This window comes from Thermoascus crustaceus, assembly GCF_041956765.1.
Source record: "Thermoascus crustaceus strain CBS 181.67 unplaced genomic scaffold VTN00scaffold_9, whole genome shotgun sequence".
NCBI classification, from domain to species: Eukaryota; Fungi; Ascomycota; class Eurotiomycetes; order Eurotiales; family Thermoascaceae; genus Thermoascus; species Thermoascus crustaceus.
The window spans coordinates 390,227-411,412 of record NW_027192535.1 but is presented as its reverse complement, the minus strand read 5'-3'; the positions used below and the strand labels follow the sequence as shown (position 1 = coordinate 411,412).

The following is a 21,186-nucleotide window of genomic DNA, read 5'->3' as shown; positions in this document are numbered from 1 at the left end:
TGTTGTTCTGTGGTTTCTGCCTGATGAGCCCTATGACCAGAAATGAGGCATAGATAGAGAGCGGAAAAGATTCACGTTTGGGTGGGTGGTTATTAAGGGAAGGGAACTGGTCTGGTTGGCCCCGCATCCGAGTTCGATCTTTGGCGGTGTGCACATTTTCTTATGTCTACTATTTTCTAATATCCACAAGTCGGGTCTTTTTTCTCATGCTGTACTTGCGTTTATTTTTCCGACGGCATCCTGTGTGGTTTTTGAATTTCCATCCTAGGTATTGGCGTCGCTACCGAGTACTGTGCCTTGTAACTGGACCGGACAGCGGAGTTGAGGGTCTATGGATATGTATAATAGAGTGGTAGGGTAGGGAACAGGCAATTAATGTGAATTGACTGGATGGGTATGTTGCATAATATAGTGTAGTAGTACTGTGTATTTATTTATCCATGAATATGCATTTACCTAATTATGGAGATATGCCCATCCGGTTCAGGTTGTAGTGAAATGCTAACCGGATACAATGCAATGCAATTGAATGCAACGCAACACAACGCCAACTCCACCTGAATGAAGACTGAATAAAATAGAACAAAACAAATGAATGAACGTATCATATCATACAATTCGAAAAAATTCCAATTTCATCACCGTATTGTATTCCCACTAACCATCACCACAATCCCGTACCCGTACCCGTCGCATTTCCGCCTGGAAGATTACCGCCAATGGCGGGACACACACACGAGGCCATCGCTGATGATGACTTCCCGCCATTAAGTAGCCACGCGATATAGGAAGTCGAACCCGTAGAGGAAATGCCGTCATTATTTTTATTACCTGTCCTAGCGGAAAGCAGTCCGAAGCGGAGGAAGACTTCGGATGCAGTTACCAGGATGGAGATGCAGATTAGGACGATGATGATCCATGTTTGGTCTACACAATAACCATTAGTATCGAATCCTTTTCCCTTGTAGAGAATCGAGCGTTGGGAGAAGAGGGGGAAGGGGGGGGGGGGGGGGGGGAAGGTGTTTAGGGCAAACGTACGACTCATCTTATTATCCGCGATGGAATCGGACAGGATCTCCGCGAGGTCGAGGAACACGCGGCACCGCTCGTTGAGGACCTGGATGCGCGGCTTGATCTCGAGGTATTCGCGGACGGCGATGTAGAGAGGGTACAGCGTTGGTTCGCTCTCCCAGAAGAAGTTGGGGACGTCGAGGACGTTGCTTGCTGTTTATACATCCCAGTCATGGCTTGTTAGTTCAAATGACATGATCTGGATTTTTTTCTTTGTAGCTTGATTAAAGTGGGTTTGAGGGAGGGAAGACTTACAAAGGTTAACTTCCACACGAGACTTGAATAAACGGCCTAAGATGCGGAAGACTTCCTCCCTCTTCATGCCCAATTTTCCCGTCACCGCCAAGCGTCGGGGAATGTCTTTCGCTTCAGCCATCTGCCGTGCCATGACCTCCTCGAAGAAGCACAGCTTCGTGCTCTGCGCAATTCCATGACTGATCGCCAACTTGATCATATGATCGCCACTCCGCAGGGTGATCATATCGTTGTACACCCTCGGTCTGGAGATCTCGGTCGAGTACTCGAAGTGGAATTCTTCCGTCTCAAAGTCCTCTTCCAGGAGGGGCATGGTGGTTAAGGGCAAGGAGGGAGTTCCCGTGGGCGTCGGGGTGGAAGAGCAGAAGGCAAGGTCGGCAAGGATGTCCTTCTCCTGGCGTTCGGTGAAGTTCCAGAAGACGACGACGCCGTAGCTGAAGACGAACATTTCGGCGACGGCGAAGACGTTCGGTGGGATGCGGGCTGGTGGCGGTTGTGGTTGCGGTGGTTGCTGGTCGGAGGCAGGGAAGTTGTCGTTGGGACGGTCTTTCTGACTGTCTGCACCGGAGGAGATGCTATCTGTTGCTACTGCTTCTGCATCACCACGGGCGCCGTCTTCTCTGACTTGTCCTTCTCCTCCACCACCGCTGACATCCTGACCATGACCATGACCATGAGCAGGAGAAGTCAACCCGCCGTCCGGGTTCTCGCTCTCACTCCCATCCCTCGACTCGCCCCGACGTTCCGGAGCCGCTGCCCGACCAACAGAATGCTCCTCAGACTCAGTAAAGAACTCCTCATGATGATCCCTCCGCTCATTCCTCTCAATCTCCTCAGCCAGCACATCCCTTCCTCCCGCGCCCTTCACAACGGGACTACTCCGGACCCTGTACCCGTCCCGGCCAGGCAACAGCGGGAGATGATACGCCGTGTAGAGACAGTCATCGTACAACTTGGTCCTCGCACCGTGCCACTCCTTCACAAACGCCGCCGTCGAGCTCATCCGGTACGCCTGCGCGGTGCAGTACGCGGTGACACGGGCCAACTTCTCCGCCGCCCGACGGGCCTTGGGGAGGCGCTCCGCGTAGCTCTTGGCCTTCTCGGGCGGGACGCGGCGGCGGCGGAGGGCCTCTTCCTCCGCAAGCAGCGGGGCAATATTATTATCGATATCGAAATCGGCCTGTTTCTTCTTCTGGATCGCCTTCTGTCGTTCCAATTGACGTCTGACGGTCTCGGGGTCCTCGTTCCGTTCCTCCGCGAGTCGTCGGACGAGCTCCTCGTCCACAAACTCCTCTTCCTCTTCTTCGATTTCTTCCTCCTCTTCGGCCTCCCGCTCCGTCTCCGGCAGGAGAACCAACTTCTCACTGACCTTCGTCGTCCGTGGCGGCAGCCTTGGCTGTGCAGCGAGCCTGCTCACCGTTCCGCCCACTGAGCCCGCGGTCCCGATACCCGTAACGGCACCACCAGTTCCCATGATCCGGGACCGGGGTCCCCGCGCCCTCAACGCCGCTACTCCTCCGGGAGGACCCTGGGACGGAGGAGGCGTCGGGTGTCGCTGCTGCATGGAGGGCACGTCGGAGGCATACTGGAGGACATTGTCGACGGTGATGAAACGCGTGGAGGCCGTGGAGCGACGGGGTGGGGGGTGGTATTGCTGTCGTTGGTCGCGGGAGTCGGTGACCTATATGAACGAACATCATGCCGTATCAGTTAGCCATCAATTTCCAACGGTCGTCGGGATCGGATAACTGGGGTATCCAGAAGGTTCTGAATTCAGGTTTCAGGAAGAATGGGGGGTTTTAAAAAGAGAAAAAAGCTCACGAGAACACTGGGATTCCTCCTCCCCGTACCGTGTCCCTTGGAAGGCGGCATGGTGGTATACAATTGCGATTAATTGAGAGTCCGCGGTTGCTGGTGTTGTTCCCAAGTTGTCGTGAAGAACGATAGCTGGACTTGTCCGCTCCGTCCGCCAAGCCGCGCCGTTTCGGGCCTAGCGTGCAGCGCATGATGACGTCGGCGCGATACCGTCCCGTGACGCGGATCCAGTAAGTTACGCTAGCGCTCCACGTGCTCTGGAGTTCACCGGGGGCTAGACCCGCCGGGGATAGCCGGTCCGGGGTAGTATTCACATTCACAGATCAGCTCTTCTACGTACGAAGGACTCCTGGACAATAACACAATATTATTTGTTTCAATTCATCTTATTGATGAGTCTGTTCGTGCTCTTCTCGGTCGTTTCGACTGTGTGCACGTTCTTTACTACATCCGTCCTCTATACATGATAAATAACACATTCCTGTTCTGACTGATAGCAGGATCCTGGGTGATGTTGATCACACGCTCAGAGAGCAACACAAAAAAAAGAAAGCAAAAATGCAGACTTGGGTTATGGAAAACTCTCTCAATTTCCAGAAGCGAATTACCCTTTTTTGCTTCGTATGCCCAAAAAACGCCGTATACACCAAGCCTGGAAAGAAAATTGTAAGGATAAAAAAGCAGGTAGAGATGATATCACAAACAGTAGACTCCGCACACTCCCCAGTGCTACACAATGGTATCAAGCTGGCTGCGTCTGTCATCATCGTCGATCTCATAATAATCTCCGGTGCTCGTCCCAGATCTCCTTCTTCATCCGCTGCAGTCGGAAGTGCTGCCGCTCCAGCTTCTCCAGCTCCGCCCGCGGGGGGTCTGGATGCGATGCCATCGCCTCGTGTAGGGCCCGGTACTTGGCGTAGTACTGCTTGAATTTCTGCGACTTCTCCCGCAGCTGCTGGCGCAGAATTTCCCGACTTAGTGGCGGCGACGCACTGCCTGTGCTGCTGCCGCTTGAAATGCTGGTGGTCCGGATACGCTTGGGCTCCAAGTGCCCATTGGTGCGTGCGACCGCCTGCGGGCGAGCAGTAGTGTCACGGTCCGGTTCCGCCTTGCGTTTTCGAGGATTCGCCGTCTCCTCGGGCTTATGAACCCCGTTTGTCTTCGCAGTAGTTTTTGCAGCACTAGAACCAGCAGTTGTTGTTTTGTCCTGTCGTTGTATCTGGGTTATGAGAGGTGAGGAAGAGGAGCTTGAGGAGGTATTCTGAGCAGAAGATCTGTCAGAGCCGTCGAGGTCGGATGCGTTGGTCGGAGGAGAGGACCCGAGGGGGGATGGTTTCCGAGGTGAGGTGAAATTCGAGGGTCGTGACGAGCCCGGCAAAGTTTTCGACGAGGTTGCGTTCGTGGCGGTTTTTGGAGATTTTGAGCTGGGAGGACGGGCCGTTGTCGTCGACGACGTCGTCTTGGCCTTCGTAGCCGGTGAAGATGTGTCTTTCGCTGGTATCGATGGTGACAATCTGCTCTCCGGCTTGCTTGCCGTTTTAGGTCCCTCGAGTTCTGTCTTCTTCGGAGCTGGGGCCGCCGCATCGGCAATTTCAGCATCCTCGTCTGAATCTTGGATGTACTCTGCGGATTTAAATTTCCCTTCAGTCTTGCCAGCCGGTTTCTTCTCCGTTTTCTTGGTCACACGTCCTGTCAAAGTAGTGTTCTTGGCCTTTGCCGGTGCTCGCTTCGTGGAGGCATTCTCGCCCACCCGTCGTTTCTGCGTAGTACCCGTACCAGATTTCGAGGTCTGCTTGGTAGTAGTAGCCTTGGATGTCGGCTGGCTATTCGTCCTGTCAATCTCATTGCCGGTACCAGATTCCTCCTTGCCCGTGTCTTCGGACGGCTGCACGTGGATACGTGGCGTGGGAGCCTTCTTGATCGGACCCGTCTGCAAGTTCAAACGCGACAGCACCTTGCCCTTCCCTCGTTCCTCCTTGGGAAGAAGCATCTGCCACAGCTTGTCCGTGCGCGATATCCGCATACGGTCAAACGCTGAGATGGCATTCTCAATGGCTTCCTGACGGTCCTCCTGCGAAGGGTAGGGGAAATTCCACACATCGAGCTCCTTGTAGGCTTTATCTTTGAGATCGAACTTTTCAGGGTTTATCCGGTTCTCTGTTGCATATTTTTGGGCCAGCGTCAAGCAGTCCTCCTGCGAGGAACGAGTTTTCTGTGCGAGAAACCGGACTGAAACCGCGCGGACGGCGAGAAGGTGTATGAACGGAACCTTGAGGGCGTCGAGACGGACTTTCGTCTTGTTCTGGGAGGAGGGGGCAGAGGTGGGTGTGACGCCAGGTACGGAAGAGGCAGGAGATCGGGAGACACCCAAGGCAGGACTGGTCGGTATGGACCGATTAGCTGCGTTCTTGAAAAATCGTTCCTTCTCCACGTCGATCTTGCTGGTGGGCATGCGGGCCAGGAGAGCAGCCTCTCTCCCCGTGGCCGACCGGTTATCTCCAGCTCGGAGAGCCCTCATCTCATCGATGTTGGTGATCAGGTGCGTCTTCTTGGACTCCTTCCCCCTCTCGAAGGCGCTAAGGCTCTGCTCGAGGTTGGCCAGGGCCTCATCGGTGGCAGCGGTGGCCTCCTTGGCCTTCTGGACCTCGAGGCTGTGACTGAGAACCCCGGTGAAGTAGAGGTTCTCTTTGTCTGACGGGTTGGAGCTGTAGATCTCGGAACGGTGCGTCTCGGGGCAGGAGTGGAACGGCTGGGACTTGGAGCCGTAGTAGAGCGTTTGATGCTTCCCGAGACGGATTCGAGCTTTCTGGTCATTCCGCAGGCTCTGAACGAGCTCATCCAGGGTCTCCTGGGCGAGGTTCAAACGCATGATCTGGGTCGGTCTGGCGGAGGAGGCAGGGTCGGGGGAGGCGCTGCCGGGCAGCTCTCCTCTCCGCAGAGAGAGCCCGGCCTCAGGGACGTCGAGAGCGGCCATGGCTTGGGGAGGCAGAGGCGGGAGGACGGCCGGGAGGGAGAATTGAAGCTGCTCGAGCTCTCAGGGAGTGAGCTGCAGGTCAGCTACCGGGTGCACGAGGAGCTGAGACGGAGCAACTCCATATAGATCAGGCGGTGGACGGGCGGATGGGGGAGGGAGCAGTGTTTGCCGTGGAGAACGCAAACCAGGCTGGGAGGTGAGCAAGACACATGGCCAGCGCAGACGACGGGGGGAAGAGGACAATGAAGGGGAGAATAATGAAAGGTGAGGGTGAATGGGAGAGAGGGAGACAGCGTCTCGAGCGGAGAGAGGGCGAGTGGGGAGAGGCGGCGGCCTGCGTAGGGCACGGTACCTCGCTGTCGGGATGGCGTGGGCCTCGGGAGCGTCCTCCTTGCGAGGGCCAGGATGCTAGTGCGCGCTGCCATACATAGCATGAGGCGGAGCGAGGCGGGTGCGAGCAGTGGCTGCGGCGTGCAGCTAGCCTCGACGGCCGTCTCTCCTGATGCAGGTATTTTTTTTCTTTCCAGGCGTCTTCCAGCAGAGCGCTTCTTCAAGCAGCATCTTCTTCGTCCGCCACCTGACGCAGCAGAGCCAGGGCGTCCCACGTCAACCGTCAGGCTGACTCCTTCTCCCGGAGGCCTCGCCCGCAGCGTTCTCTGGCACGCTACCCGCGCTACGGACGCTACCTGACGGCCGTGCTGCCACCCCACCGCCTGGCTGACAGGAATGGAGCTGGCTGAGCTGCCAGAGATATGCTATCTGTTATTCTGCTAGACAGGCAGAGAGAACAGCTATTCGGTTTGCTTGCTGCTGCTACTGCCTCCTGCTGCTCCTGCTGCTCCCCTTGAATAATACGCATCTCCATCTGCTCAGAACCGCCCACGAGGCCAGCTCCGGCTCGACTACTGCGCGACGGCAGATCACCCGTTCAACGTTGAGACAGCCGACCTCTCATCTCCCCCTCACACCTCAGGAGGAATGTAACTTATCCCCCAATATTACACCTAACTAATCCTCCCGCGTAGCAGCAGCTCTCTCTGGTCTCACAAGGGCAAACGAGCCCACGGCAACGAGCACCACCTGGGCCGTTGTCTCCCTAGAAACGGAGGGCTGCGTCGCTCGCGTACCCGGGCGGAGAACAGTAAGTTACCAGCAAACCGGCCGACTCTAAGAGGCTCCTCCGGACCCAAACATGTCGACTTCTCAGTCTCCGTTTTCTCCATCCGTACTCCGGACCATCCTCCCTCGAATCAGCCCACCCATTCTGCTGTGGGGGCATCGCGCTTGTCCGTCTCGGGTGTTCTAGGGGAGCCGTCGACCGGTTATCTCTGCTCTTTCTCGAACGCCTCGACGACGCAGAACCCAGGTTCACCCAGAACCGCTGCAAGACGGCAATTGGACAGCCAATTGAGCCGATACCTAAGATCTATTCCACATCTCTACGTACAGAATGGCCGTCGATGCCAAGATCTGCCGCAAGACGCAGTATCTCGGCGCCAAAAGGTCAAAAGAATCAGATACAAGCATTTGATATAACGAGCGTCTGCCGGCGGCCATTTCTGGGTAGCGTAGTGCTCTGTAGTGGTATTATTGATCGCTTTCTGTAACATGCATTACACGTGTCCGACGAACCACCGTGTCTCTGGCCCCGATTTATGAGCACCGCCATTTGCCGTGAGGCTGCAACGGCGCTGCAAAGGGGCCAGAAAATATTCCTGTTGATCAGAGAGGCCTCTGTTTCGTATTGCCAGCGAGATCCATTCTATTTTCTGCCTGGCTTGTCGCGGTAAAGCCGTAAAACTAAAAAGGCATACCCCACGACTAAAAGATTGGCAAAGCAGTGCTCACAGCAGTGCTACCGGCGCAGCGGGTGAGATGAGTGATGACAACCCGATGAATAATGTCCTGCCTCAATGGCTGCCTCGCCTGTTAAACTCACGGGGAATCGCCCCTAGTCAAAAGTCATGCCTCAAGAGAAGAGAAGAGAAGATGTACTCTACACGTCGGGGCCAACCGTCGACTGGGCCAAGATCCAGGCACAGGGATATCCAGGATATACGCCTGCACCGTCACCAAGATGGCTGTTGGCTGCTCAGCCTGGCTGTGCGGACTGGATGACAGCGTCTTACTCTTACGGCGGGTTCGCGGACCGATCGATTCGACTGGCAGGGGTCGGGTGGCTTGGGGCGCAGTGATTGGCGGGCCCTACCGTGCAAACTGCGAGGGATGCACCTTTCTCCCTGGAATCTGGTTAAAGGGCCTAACGCGGCGGATCGCTGGGATCGTCTCGGAAGCCTGCGAGATGGCCCTGCGATCGTGTCAGCTCGTCCCGAGTCCCAACACACGCATTGGGCGTGTAGAGATCATGATCGTCTCTGCCAGACCAGTCTCTTTCTTCGAGAGCTGGCTGACTGATGATTTTCCCTTCCCCGAAAATGATTGCTGGGGGTGGCGGACAAAGCATCCATGGACGACCCCGACTATACCCTTTTGTTTCACGCTTACTGCATGATCTGCGTTTCAAGAAGCATCCGCCGGTCGGACTCGTGACAAGGGCAGGAGCCAGGCTAGGGACTGGCTGCACAGTACGAGGAGCGCGAAGAAGACCTGCATACGTGAACGCCCTGAGCGGGGGTGGCCCCAGGCTGCTATCTACTACTTCTTTAGTCTTACTGCGTCAGGACTTGTCGATGCAGGGTTGAATCAGCCGAGCGCAGAGAAGCAAAACGTGCCTTAGTGCATCATTGGCTATTGGCCCATCCTTCCAGGTGGGCGAATCAAGATACTGACTAGATGACTCCAGAAAGATCGGGTCAGCATTCTGACAAGTCCTCACGAAACGGGGTGTCTTTTCCCTCCCCAAGCAGCGAGAGAAATTCAAATCTACCACAGTCTGTCCAGCCACCCGGGAACGGAACTTGCTCGGAGCCACAGTTCTTCTCATTCCAGAAGAAGGGCATCGTCGGGACCCTGTGGCTGGCTGGCTGGGGCCCACGTCTCCTCCCGTCACCGTCCGGGGTCGACCGTCGATCCGATCGATCGATCGACTGACTCGAACAGAAACTGAACTCGGGAAGCACGGCTGGAACCGACCAGATCTAGATCGATCCAGATTAGAAAGAAAGGAATCCAGGCGTGGACCTTTACTTGAAAGTCAGGAAGCAGAAACTGTTGGTTCGCTCAAAACTCAGCATCGGTAAGCGATGCTTGCCTGGTGGTTTGGGTGCACTGGGGTGCACAACATGTATTTAGCACCAGTAACTCTGAGAAGCTTGGTGGAGGATCATCGACATAAGCCAGGGCAAAAGAGGGGTGCATCCTCCCGCCGCGGATCGCGGGTGATCGATCCTGTATAACATTGTTAACATAAGACTAATATGGCTTCTCCAGACGGTGCTGCATACATCCTGTGATTCCATCCGTGTCCCCGTGCATGCTCGACCAAACCTGCTGCTGTACTGTGCAGTGCGTACCTTAGGTGCGGAGAAGGCAGTGGTCCATAGACTGGAATTGGATACATAGGTACTGTGCATACCGCCATCCCCATCTTATCCCCACCAGACTCACGAGGACCGGGTTAAGCAAGTCACGCTATGACACATTCACAACCTTGGAGGTGAACAAGGTTTGAATGAAAGGGATTTCTGTCAATAGTACACATGCCACTGCGCGCTGGAGGTCCTCACCTCTTACATCCTCTTATATCTTTGTCGGTGTCCCATACCACAGCAGATACATGATCAAGTGCCTACCCAGCCATCAGTTATTTATTGAGTATTTTTTCCTCAGACCTGGAGAACTCACATACCTCTCATCATCGCGCAGCGATCAAGGATTCGAAACCCAGTCCGACTTCGACACTGCGGGAGCAGCCGCCACGGCTACCCGCGGTCTCGCATAGCGAGCTATGTGATGGAATCGACGGAGTCAATCGATCGATCGATCAGACTCAATCCGGACATGACGATGAAATGGATTGATGGATGGACTAGCAGATGAAGATGTCTTCATGCACATGCAATTCTCTGCAAAGAATAATACTAATCTGATGAAACGGGCGAGGCATCTACCTAGGGAAGGGCAATCATCACGCGGGGAAGAAAACCTCGGGCATGTGAACCCTCAACGAAGGTTAAGTCGGGAAGTTTCCCGGAAAGCCTATTTGGTGTTGGACTCTGTGTTAGGTTTCTAGCTGTGTTACAGGTATCCAATGCTCCCACATCGTAGGTACCTCATGTACTGTACGTAGTGCTTTGTTTCTTTTCGAGAGGGAGATAGGGAAGAAAGCCGCTGCTATAGTACTTCATCAGACAGGATACTCAGCTGAGTGGTGTGATAGGCTCAGGCCCCAGCCTGAGATTACCTACCGGGGAATTAGGTACTAAAGGTTGGCTATGGGCCTGTTAGTCGGTTTCGATTATCGCGAAGCGAAGTCGCCACCTGAGGGCCGGACGGGCCGATTTAATTTATTCAAATACCTACCTAGGTAGTGTACGTACCTGTCTCAAGTTAGGCATTTTTTTTTCTGTACTGTAGTGCTTCGTTGCGACCGAACGAGAGAAAAAAAAAATAGCTATGAATTTGGCGTTTCAAGGAGTTGATATTTTATGCGCTATTGAATTGATGTATCTTTTTCTTTTCTTTGTTTGTAACGCGGCAGTAGCGGCTGGATCTACCTAACACGGGCTGTGCTTAGCCGCTACTAGTACGCTTATTCTACCTAAGGCATTGAAGCTAGGTACTACGGAGGTACTAATTAATGCTTCTCATCCCCTATAATACATCACGATATAATATAACCAACAATTCGCTAAAGAACAAGGCATTGATGTGCTGCGCCACACGGCATCTTTCTGTTTTGTTGCCACATAGCCCATTCATTCTCCGCGAAGAGTTGATTCATTGACGGTATGTCCTTTTTTTGCGACCATTGTTTTGATAGCCGACACAAAAGCAAAAACAGAAATACGCTCATCATGAGAAAGCAGTGGTTATATCGTTTACCATCATAAGAGAAATGCGTCTATATCCAGTCCTTTTTTATTCCAGTCTCGACAGTTCCATGGAAGTTGACCGCAAGGCAAGTCGGGCCTGTCCTTAAATAATTTAGACTTTCTATACGTTTTATTTCTTCTCCATCTGCTCAAAGTATTTCTCCCATCCGAGCTCCCTCAGCTTGGTTCCCTTCAGCTCGAGGTTCTCGGTCTTGGCGTTCTCCGCGTACGCTTCCACCTTGCGTTGGATCGCGGGGTCGAACGAGCCCAGGAATCGGGCTGCCAGCAGGGCCGCGTTGATGCTGTTGTTGATGCCGACCGTTGCGACAGGGACGCCTGTATGCGCGTTAGCTATCTTGCGATGCGGTTGAAAGTTACAGAAGGAGAGCAGGCTGATACATACCTCTTGGCATCTGCACAATACTGTACAAACTGTCGACTCCGTCCAGAGAGCTTCCCTTTACAGGGACACCGATCACAGGGAGAGCAGTGTGTGCGGCCGCCATACCGGGCAGATGCGCTGCTCCTCCAGCAGCAGCAATGATGACCTTGATACCGCGGGACGCAGCCGAAGCGGCGTATTCGGCCATATAGTTGGGTGTGCGGTGCGCAGACGTGATCTCCACAGCCGGCTCGATGCCGAAATAGTCTCTGAGAAGCTTGAGGCCGGGAACCAGGGTCTTGAGATCGCTGTCAGAGCCCATAACCACTGCCACGGTGGGTGCGGGCTTGGAAGGACCAGACTTCGCCGGCTTGGTCTTGATATCGCTGCGCTGAGAGCGGATCTCATCGACCAGGTCGATAAGCGGCTGGATCATGGTCTCTGCCTCATACATGGTAGCAGCGGTCACAGTGACGTGGCCCATCTTGCGTCCAGGCTTGGCATCACCTTTGCTGTAGAGGTGGATGCTGGCATTGGGGATCTCAAGGGCCTTCTCTGCCACTTTCAAGTGGGAGTCCGGGGTGGCACCGCCGATGATGTTCAGCATGATAGACGGTTGGCGCAGCTCAAGGCTCTTGGGGGGAATAGGGAGGTCGAGAATAGCCCGCAGGTGGGTATCAAACTGAGAGAGCGGGCAGCCCTCAATGGTGTAGTGACCGGAGTTGTGGATTCGGCTTGCGATTTCGCAAAGGAGGATACTGTCATCCTCTAGAAGGAACATCTCCACACCGAATACACCTTTGCCGTCGAAGGCGGCAACGGCCTTCCTGGCAAGCTCCTGCGCCTTCTTGTTGATGGCGTCGGAGACGTTCCGGGCTGGAGCGTACACTAGCTTGCATATGGAGTCCTCCTGGACAGTTTCCACAGTAGGGTAAGACAGCACACTGTCCTTGGTTTTGACGACCATGACGGCCAATTCCTGGAAATTTACATTAGAATTATTACTAAATAGAGAGGAGAGTGGGCATCAAACCATCTTGAAATATGCCCACTTTTCGGCGAACAACGGTCGACCCTTAAGGGCCTCGAGTGCAGCCGGAATGTCTTCCTTGGACTGCACACGGTAGTTTCCTGAAGACATATATGTCAGAATTAAACTCCATATTTGGAGACATAATATATCTCACCTCGGCCATCATAGGCCATGGTCTGTGACTTCAGCATCATGGGGTATCCGAGCTGCTCGCCGATCTCCGCCAGCTCCTCCGGACTGTTCTGAACAAGTTCACGGTAATCCGCCATCGGGATGCCATACTTGGACAGATACTTCTTCTGGTTGAACTTGTTCTGGATGGTCCGGATGGCCTGCCAGCTAGGCTCGACCTTGACCTGTGAAGCAACTTCTTCGAGGGCATGTGTATCCACATGCTCGATCTCGGCTGTCAGGACGTCACACGTCTGTGCGAGCTTTCGTACAGATTCAGGGTCCTTAAAAGACCCAACCACATGGCCGTCATGGGCACTAATTTGTTTTGCTGGAGCGTTCTCGGCGTCCAGAATGTTCATCTGAATATTGAGTCGGTTGGCGGATTCCATGAGCATTCTGCCCAGTTGCCCGCCGCCGAGCACTCCAACCTTCGGGGAATTCCACATCGTGCAGAGAATACCGGAAAACCTTTCTCAATACAACGGGCCCCGAAATAATATGATTCGAAATGGGCGCAATATGGTCTTATCAACTGTCTTTCTGAGTCAACGGCGCGGTGGATCCAAAGACGGAAAAAATGTCAGTTCAACTATTCAAGTCACGTGACACAAAAGTTGGGGACGACAGTGGCTGCGCTTAAATGAACCAAGCGAAATAGCTTCTGGGAATCAGTTTGAATGTGGATTTTTAGCCATCTGATAGTCAACTGACGTACGCTGGACAGACTCCTGTGAAAGTGAAACTTCAGTTATAAATCCTGCCAGCGGGGTCGGGGATCATGTCACCGGTGAAACTGTCAAGGACTTGCTATTCTGATAAAAGTTGAAAATGCCCACTTTAGGCTACGTATTTCGCTGCAGTTCTTCTGCTAACGATACGCAAAATATGGGGAACAGCTAATAAATTTTGAATTTAATTTTGGAGACCAAGATTTACCCCTCGGTGCGTGGAAACAGAGACTTTACCCCGCGATGAAAGCCTGTTTCCACAGGATTTTGCTGCGAACACGCACCGAGACTAGGGCCGCGGCGGCTGGCTGTGACGCAAGCGGATCAACCAGACAGCCGCCCGCGCGCGCCAAAAGTAGACGATCCGATCGCATCGTATCACATCGCGTCGCATCGGCAGCGGAGCCCTACCCCAGCTCATCACTTGCTGTCCCCGCAACTGCTCCAGGCTCTGAACCTACTCCTTGAACCGGCAAGATGTCTCTGGGTAAGCTTCCTGCTTGCGTGTATGATGTTCATTGCCTTTGGCTTTAGCTCTCTACCCCATTGGTTCAGTTGTGGTGGTTGAACTAGCAGTTTCGAGCTCGAATGCCTCCGCTTTTTTGTCCAGAACCGCGCTGACCTGAATTTTGTAGACGAAGAGGTTCTGGAGGCTGTTGCCAAAGATGGCTCAATGGATTAGTACGTTCAGGACGATATTATGGCAGCAGAAGACCGACTTAGACTGACGTTCATCGTAGCTCGAAATGGCCGGGCATGTTGGAGCCGCTGCTCGAGCGATTGGACCATGTGTGCAATACTCTAGGTCACGCTGAGCATGTGCAATGCTAACAGGTTCTACAGATAGTCTATCACGAGTTTCCAATGCCGAAGATTCCACCGGAACTCGCACCATCTTTCAGCTCGCAACCATCGTCCTTCCCTTCCTCATACCCGTCGCACGAGCCCAGCAGCTCTCTGCCTCCCAGCAGCAGCAATAAAGAGAATGCTCCTCCTACTTCGAACCTCCAGACCCCTCCACGCCCTACAGCTCCTCCACCCACGTCCGCATCCAGCGAACGCATTCCAGATTCCCAGCCCGAGTCAGCCACCCCCCGGCCTACGGAGGATGCTCTCCCTCCCCCGCTCCTCTTACTCTTAAACTCGATCAAGTCCACATTAAAATCATACTTTTCCTCCAAACCGCCGCACACGATTCAGCGACTCGCAGAGCTGATACTTCGCCCGACTCGACATTACCGCACACTACCCGCTTATCTGAGAGCCGTTGACCGTGTTGTTGCTGTTTCCAGTACCGCAGACATATTCCCGCTTCCGCAGACTGGAGTACTGGGAGATAGCAATCTAGCAAATGGGGTGTCGAACGGTGGAGGCGGCGGTTTTATGGCAGACAACACCCTGGGGAGCGATGAGTCTTTGGGCGGTGCTCTATTGACTCCGATACCGTGGTTGACAAATACTGGTCTGGAAGGTAGCGGTTCTGATCTTCTGGAAGAAGGTAACTCATTCGAATCAAAATACTCCAATCCTAATTTCAGCATACTAAGTTCTGTTTCAGGTCGCGAGTCGGGAGGCGTAACTCAAGGGGAACTCATCAGGAAAGAGCAAGAAGCGGGCGTTGTCCCCGTCTCACAACAGCAGCAACAGCAGCAGACGCACGCCCATACCTCCGTTGTGACGGCCGAAGGCGAAGCGATGGAAACACGTGCTTCTCCACCGGTTGAAGAAGAAGTCCCCCACGCTCGAGGACCGCCGGTGCTGGGCGTGGAGGACATGGGCTTGCAGGACGGGAAGGGGGTGGAGATGCCGCTTTCGAACTCAGGAGCCGCTCAGGGGAGCATCCCTGAGGATCAGCAACCCGACCTGGCTGCGCGAGAAGAGGAAAGGAAGAAAAGCTCCAATGGTCGTGCGGACGGCGATGGAGATATCGTCCTTAGCGATGCTGCAGGGAAAGAAGTCGGCCAGGAAGAGGCTAAGAAAGATATCACCGGAGATGCCAGTACGGGCTCTAAGGGACAGGCGTGAGACTTGAGCCAGAGATAAAGGCATTTTGTTTTTTAATATGTGCTCTGATGATTACTTATGATACGGATTCATGACTAGAAAGGTGATGCTCCTGTTTGAGATACACTTTCTGTCTGTTAGCCAATGGATACCTTTTTTCTGTTGTTTGTTCGACTTGAAATTACTCCTATCAGACGCAACCTTGAGTTAGGGTGCATTATATCATGCACGGTGCTCCTGACAAGCTTTTATCTCGATTGCTGTAGCAGGTAAGAGCAAAAACCCTGTAGAGGTGCGATTTGCTCCTTCAATCCCTTCACGACGTCGTAGAAAATAGTGCATTTACTTGTAGAATCCTCACCGAAGAGTAGTCAATGCCACTCCAGACTCACCTTTGCAGTTCAATGCTTCAGCAATAACATACGATGATTAAGAAAACACCGTATCTCAAAAGAATACTGGAAGATCACACCGCTCTTAGTATGATAAGATCGGCACATGAGGAAAACGCAGCTGTTCAGGTTCATAGCCCGTAACTACCTATTTGCAGACGGGAGAGACGTAGAGTATCCTTCCATCAGGGCCCAGAACCAGAAGCATCATGTCTTTCATTCCTTTGAGGACAAGGTGTGTCCATTTATGTTTCTTTGTAGTATCTGTAACTGCACTGATACTAGCTTTCTAGGCGTCGAAAATTGTGGACTTTCGCCTTTTACGGCCGAGACGTATTTACCTGATGGTTTAGGCGAAACGGCTGTATTGCTCATATTTATTTACGTCGAAGATTTAAAGGAATCATAGCCAGCATTAAAAGTACTTTGTATAATGTTGCCATTTGGAACGACGAAGTTGTCCAGGGAGGCCTCGGGGATGGTCAATCCAGACATCTGGCATAAAAAAGGACATAGTTGGGTAGCACAGAGTTAAGGAAACTGTGCAAGCTGTGCTCACATGGATGAGAAGGTAAATGCTGCTGCTCTCACCGGTGACCCGCAACATTGAGGCTAAGCTTACAACGACCGTAGATCTAGGGTAGATCCTCTTGATGGGCGGGACCTCATTTAGACCAGAAGGGCTGCCTAATTGTAGACCAACTTTCAACGAAGCGAGATCACCAGAATAGCACCACATTCATACGAAGAAACAGCTTTCTGATCATTATTTGGCCGATACATACAGCGTATATTAGTAGTAGTAGTAGTAGTGGAGTACGCCGTACGGTCCCTGGGTTAGGGCCAGAACCAGACCACGTGCTCCCGCGCCTCCTTCCCCGCGTCTTCCTGACGCGCAGCGCCGCAGGCAGCAGATCGCACCGAAGCTATCGGAGGCGCTGCCACAGCCTTCGTCAAGAGCTCACAGCACATGCAACGGGCCCTTTTTTTCGTGGGTGGCAGCTCTTCCTAGCAGCCAGTCAAGATGTGAGTTCACATATTTTTTTATCATACTGAAATCATTTGCTGACAGACCTAGGTGTAAGTTTCTCTGAAGCAGAAACTCAGAAGAAGCCATGATCTAATAGCGTCGCAGCGAAGATCGATAAGCTCTCGATCCTTGGGTAAGGACTTTTCCAGCGCTATATGGTCAAATTATTTCCCAACTTCCTTGGTGCATCCATCTGACATGAATCTTGTAGTGTCCGTTCGTTCGACAATACCAGGAGCGAGACGATACAGTTCCATACGCCTCTAACTTTGATTGTCGGCTATAATGGTTCGGGAAAGACGGTACGCGCGGCTGCCCTTTCATATGGTATTGTTGAGCTATGCTCACATGGCTTTAGACGATCATCGAATGCCTCAAGTATGCCACTACCGGCGACCTACCCCCCAACAGCAAGGGCGGAGCTTTCATCCACGACCCGAAGGTGTGTTCGCTAGATTCCGCGCTGGTTGGATACATACTGAAGAATAATATAGCTATGTGGAGAGAAGGAGGTTCTGGCCCAAGTGAAGCTTTCGTTCAAGAGTACTTCCGGGGCCAAGATGGTAGCAACCCGAAGTCTGCAGCTCACGGTGAAGAAGACAACCCGTCAGCAGAAGACTCTGGAGGGCCAACTCTTGATGGTTAAAGATGGAGAGAGGACCGCTATCTCGTCTCGCGTTGCGGAGTTGGATCAGATCATGCCTCAATACCTGGGCGTGTCAAAAGCTATTCTCGACTCTGTGATCTTTTGCCACCAGGACGAGAGTCTATGGCCGATGAGCGAGCCTTCCGTTCTCAAAAAGAAGTTTGACGAGATTTTCGAAGCCATGAAGTACACGAAAGCCATCGACAATATCAAAGCTCTCCGGAAGAAGCAGAATGAGGAGCTGGCAAAATACAAGATCATGGAGCAGCACGCGAAAGAGGATAAAGAAAAGGCTGACCGTGCTGAGAAGCGGTCGATCAGGCTCCAAGAGGAAATCGAAGCCCTACGTGAAGAAACACACCAGCTTTCTCAGGAAATGCGGCGGGTCGCTGAGCTTGCCGACAAAGCCTGGAAGGAATCGGAGAGCTATGCACAGATCCTTGGTAGCCTAGAAGGAAAGCGCATCGAGGCCAAAAGTATCCAGACAAACATCGATAACCTTAAGCGGCATCTGGTTGAACTGGATGATTCAGATGAATATCTCGAGTCCACTTTAGAACAGTTTGGGTCCAGACAGTTGCTGTATCAGCAGCAGGAAGAAGCACAGAAAGAGAAATACATGGAGATCAAAGAGCAAATCGAGAGAGCTCGGCAACAACTGGGTCTCAAACAGACTGAATGTGGCAAGTACGAAAACGACAAAGCCCAGTATGAGAGGCAGCTTGAGAGACGAGAAAACATGATCAAGGAAATCGCTCGTCGGAACAACATTCGCGGCTTTGAAGATTCACTTGATGAAACGCAAATTGATGAATTTATGCGTAGGATCCAGAAACTGTTGAAGGACCAGAACCAAGCACTGGAACGCGCGAAGAGAGAAGCACAAGCGGAGCTACGCGAAATGCAAAGTCTCCTCAACCACATCGGGCAGCGAAAGTCTGCCCTCCAGGAGAGCAAGAACGCTGCAAAGAGGCAGATGTCTGCCAACGATAGGGAAGCAGCAACGTACCAAAGCCGGCTCAATGAGATCGACGTTGACGAGGGAAGCAAGGCTGTCCTTGAGTCACAGATCGAAGACATTGAGTTGCGCTTGAATCAAGCAAAGGAACACGCGCGCACCGCCTCTTGGGACAGGGAAATCCAGAATGTCAACTCGGAACTTCGGACTCTCGAGGACGAAAGCTCGAAGTTGAACGCGGAGCTTATAGAAGGGACCAAGAGGGCTGGCGATCTGGCACGGTTAGACCACCTGAAGAAGGAACTGAAAGAACGTCAGCGCAGCCTGGAAACTATGGCAGGGGCCCATGGTGAGAGACTCACGAAGCTTGTTAACCCGGACTGGCAACCCGGGACCTTGGAGCAGGATTTCCAGCGAGTTTTAGACCACGAATCAAAGGCGTTGATAAATGCCGAACGTGATCGAGATGGAATAAGTAGGGAGCTGGAACACGTGGAATTCAAGCTTAGGACGGTAAGAAGAGACCTCGAACGCCGCCAGAAAGAGCTCAAGGAATGTGTCAGAAGCATTCGCGAAGCAATCGATGATGAGCCTTCGGAATACCCTGAAGTGGTCAAACAACGACAGACCCAACTTGACATGGCGAAAAGGGATGCGGACCAATACGCCGGAATGGGCGAATATCTCAACAAATGTCTTGATGCAGCGAAACAGAAGAAAGTTTGCAGGACTTGTGCGAGACCTTTTAGAACCGAGGCCGAGTTTCAAACTTTCAAGAATAAACTAGAGGCGCTTGTGAAAAAGGCAACACAAGACGCCGTGGATGAGAGTCTGCAACAGCTCGAAGACGACCTTGAAAATGCCCGAGCTGCCAGTACAGACTATGATACATGGGTCCGCCTGTCGCAGACCGATATCCCAGCCTTGGAAAAGGAAGAGGAGAACTGCGAAGCTCAGCGAGAGAAACTCATGGCTCAAATGGATGATCGCGACAAGATTGTTAGTGATCGGACAGAGAAGAAAAGAGACGTTGAGTCCCTCTCCAGGACAGTTGCCACGATTGTGAGATACGATGGGGAAGTAAAGACGCTCCAGTCTCAAATCCGAGACCTTACTGCTAAACAGCAGGAAGCTGGTACTTCACGAACTCTCGAGGATATTCAAGACGAGATTAATGCAGTTGCTGAGAAGTCCCGCTCTCTAAAGAAGACGCTGTCAAAGATCACGAACGACAGGGACCAGTCACGCACTGATATAACCAACCTGGAACTGCGCCTCAGAGACGTTAAAAGCAGCCTCGACAATGCCAATTATCAGTTGGAGAAGAAAGACGGCCTTGTTGCTCGAATTGAAGAGTACAGGAACTTAAATGCCCAACAGAGAGAGGCTATTGAAAAGGCTGACCAGGATATTGAAAATCTTGCCCCTGAGCTCGCAAAAGCTCAAGCGAAATGTGACGACATCAGCCTGCGTGCAGAAACCAGGGAGAGGGAACTGCAGCAAGGAATCTCTCATTTATCGGATTGCTTGCATCAGCTGGACCTTGCTAATGACGATATCAAATCTTACATTCAACGAGGCGGCTCAGAGCAATTGGCTAGGAGCAAGCGTGAACTTCAGAACATCGAAGAGGAGATCAGCAATCTTGAGGCAGAGTTAGGAAGCATCACAAGAGAGATCAATAGAATCTCTGCTCAACTCAAGGACAGTGAGAATACTAAACGACAGTACTCGGATAATCTCACATACCGCCAGGCAACCAGAGCGCTTCAGAGAGTGAAGGCGGAGATCGAACAGCTGGAGGCTCAGAACGCGGAAGTCGACCGTAACCGTTTTAAAGAAGAAGCAGAACGTCGGGCACGCGAACACAATGCTCTCTCCGCGAAGCAGGCAAGCAAGATGGGAGAGATGAAATCTAAGGATGACCAGCTCATGCAGCTACTAGCGGACTGGAACACGGACTACAAGGATGCTGCGGTTAAGTACAAGGAGGCTCATATCAAAGTCGAAACGACAAAGGCTGCCGTCGATGATCTGGGCCGCTACGGAAGTGCGCTCGACAAGGCCATCATGAAATACCACAGCTTGAAAATGGAGGAGATTAACAGCATCATCGGAGAACTATGGCAAAAGACGTACAGAGGTACCGATGTGGACACCATCCTTATCCGCTCCGACAGTGAAAACGCAAAGGGCAACCGGTCCTACAACTACCGCGTTTGCATGGTCAAGCAAGACGCAGAGATGGACATGCGTGGACGCTGCAGTGCTGGTCAGAAGGTGCTCGCCAGTATCATCATCCGCCTGGCTCTAGCGGAATGTTTCGGTGTCAACTGCGGTCTCATCGCGCTCGACGAACCGACGACGAATCTTGACAGAGACAATATCCGGTCCCTTGCCGAATCGCTGCATGATATCATCAGGGCGCGGCAGCAGCAGGCCAACTTCCAGCTCATCGTCATCACACACGACGAGGAGTTCCTGCGTCATATGCAGTGCGGAGACTTCAGTGACTACTATTACCGGGTGTCGAGGAACGAGAGACAGAAGTCGATTATTGAGAGGCAGTCGATCGCAGAGGTATGTTTCTAGTTTAACACCTAACGTATTGTTCATCGCGCACATAAACTGATAGTAACGCAGGTCATGTAATATGGTGACGTCGAAGCTTTTGAGTTCCAACGTGTTGTTCAATTGCGGATCTAGAATAGAGGATATGAAAGTACCATC

The 21,186-nt window shown here is 52.6% G+C and overlaps 4 protein-coding genes across 4 annotated transcripts; 1 reads left to right on the top strand and 3 right to left on the bottom strand.

The window, feature by feature from the left end:
* Nucleotides 1–664: 664 nt before the first annotated feature.
* On the bottom strand, nucleotides 665–3,198 carry VTN00DRAFT_10161 (uncharacterized protein; the record flags this gene model as incomplete). The annotated part of the gene is made up of 4 exons (XM_069426787.1): nucleotides 665–927; nucleotides 1,039–1,224; nucleotides 1,327–3,007; nucleotides 3,148–3,198. 4 exons carry the CDS (start codon nucleotides 3,196–3,198, stop codon nucleotides 665–667), a joined length of 2,181 nt encoding a protein of 726 aa, XP_069283923.1.
* A 718-nt stretch (nucleotides 3,199–3,916) lies between these two features.
* On the bottom strand, nucleotides 3,917–6,115 carry VTN00DRAFT_10160 (uncharacterized protein; the record flags this gene model as incomplete). Its single annotated transcript, XM_069426786.1, has 1 exon — nucleotides 3,917–6,115. One exon carries the CDS (start codon nucleotides 6,113–6,115, stop codon nucleotides 3,917–3,919), a length of 2,199 nt encoding a protein of 732 aa, XP_069283922.1.
* Nucleotides 6,116–11,239: 5,124 nt separating this feature from the next.
* Nucleotides 11,240–13,144, bottom strand: VTN00DRAFT_10159 (uncharacterized protein; the record flags this gene model as incomplete). The annotated part of the gene is made up of 4 exons (XM_069426784.1): nucleotides 11,240–11,445; nucleotides 11,513–12,470; nucleotides 12,525–12,622; nucleotides 12,679–13,144. The coding sequence occupies 4 exons, from the start codon at nucleotides 13,142–13,144 to the stop codon at nucleotides 11,240–11,242; spliced, it is 1,728 nt and encodes a 575-aa protein (XP_069283921.1).
* A 759-nt stretch (nucleotides 13,145–13,903) lies between these two features.
* VTN00DRAFT_10158 (uncharacterized protein) lies at nucleotides 13,904–21,108 on the top strand (the record flags this gene model as incomplete). Its single annotated transcript, XM_069426783.1, has 11 exons — nucleotides 13,904–13,913; nucleotides 14,062–14,107; nucleotides 14,167–14,215; nucleotides 14,270–14,924; nucleotides 14,985–15,447; nucleotides 16,895–16,902; nucleotides 16,958–16,985; nucleotides 17,064–17,154; nucleotides 17,211–17,294; nucleotides 17,347–21,036; nucleotides 21,100–21,108. 11 exons carry the CDS (start codon nucleotides 13,904–13,906, stop codon nucleotides 21,106–21,108), a joined length of 5,133 nt encoding a protein of 1,710 aa, XP_069283920.1.
* Nucleotides 21,109–21,186: the final 78 nt, after the last annotated feature.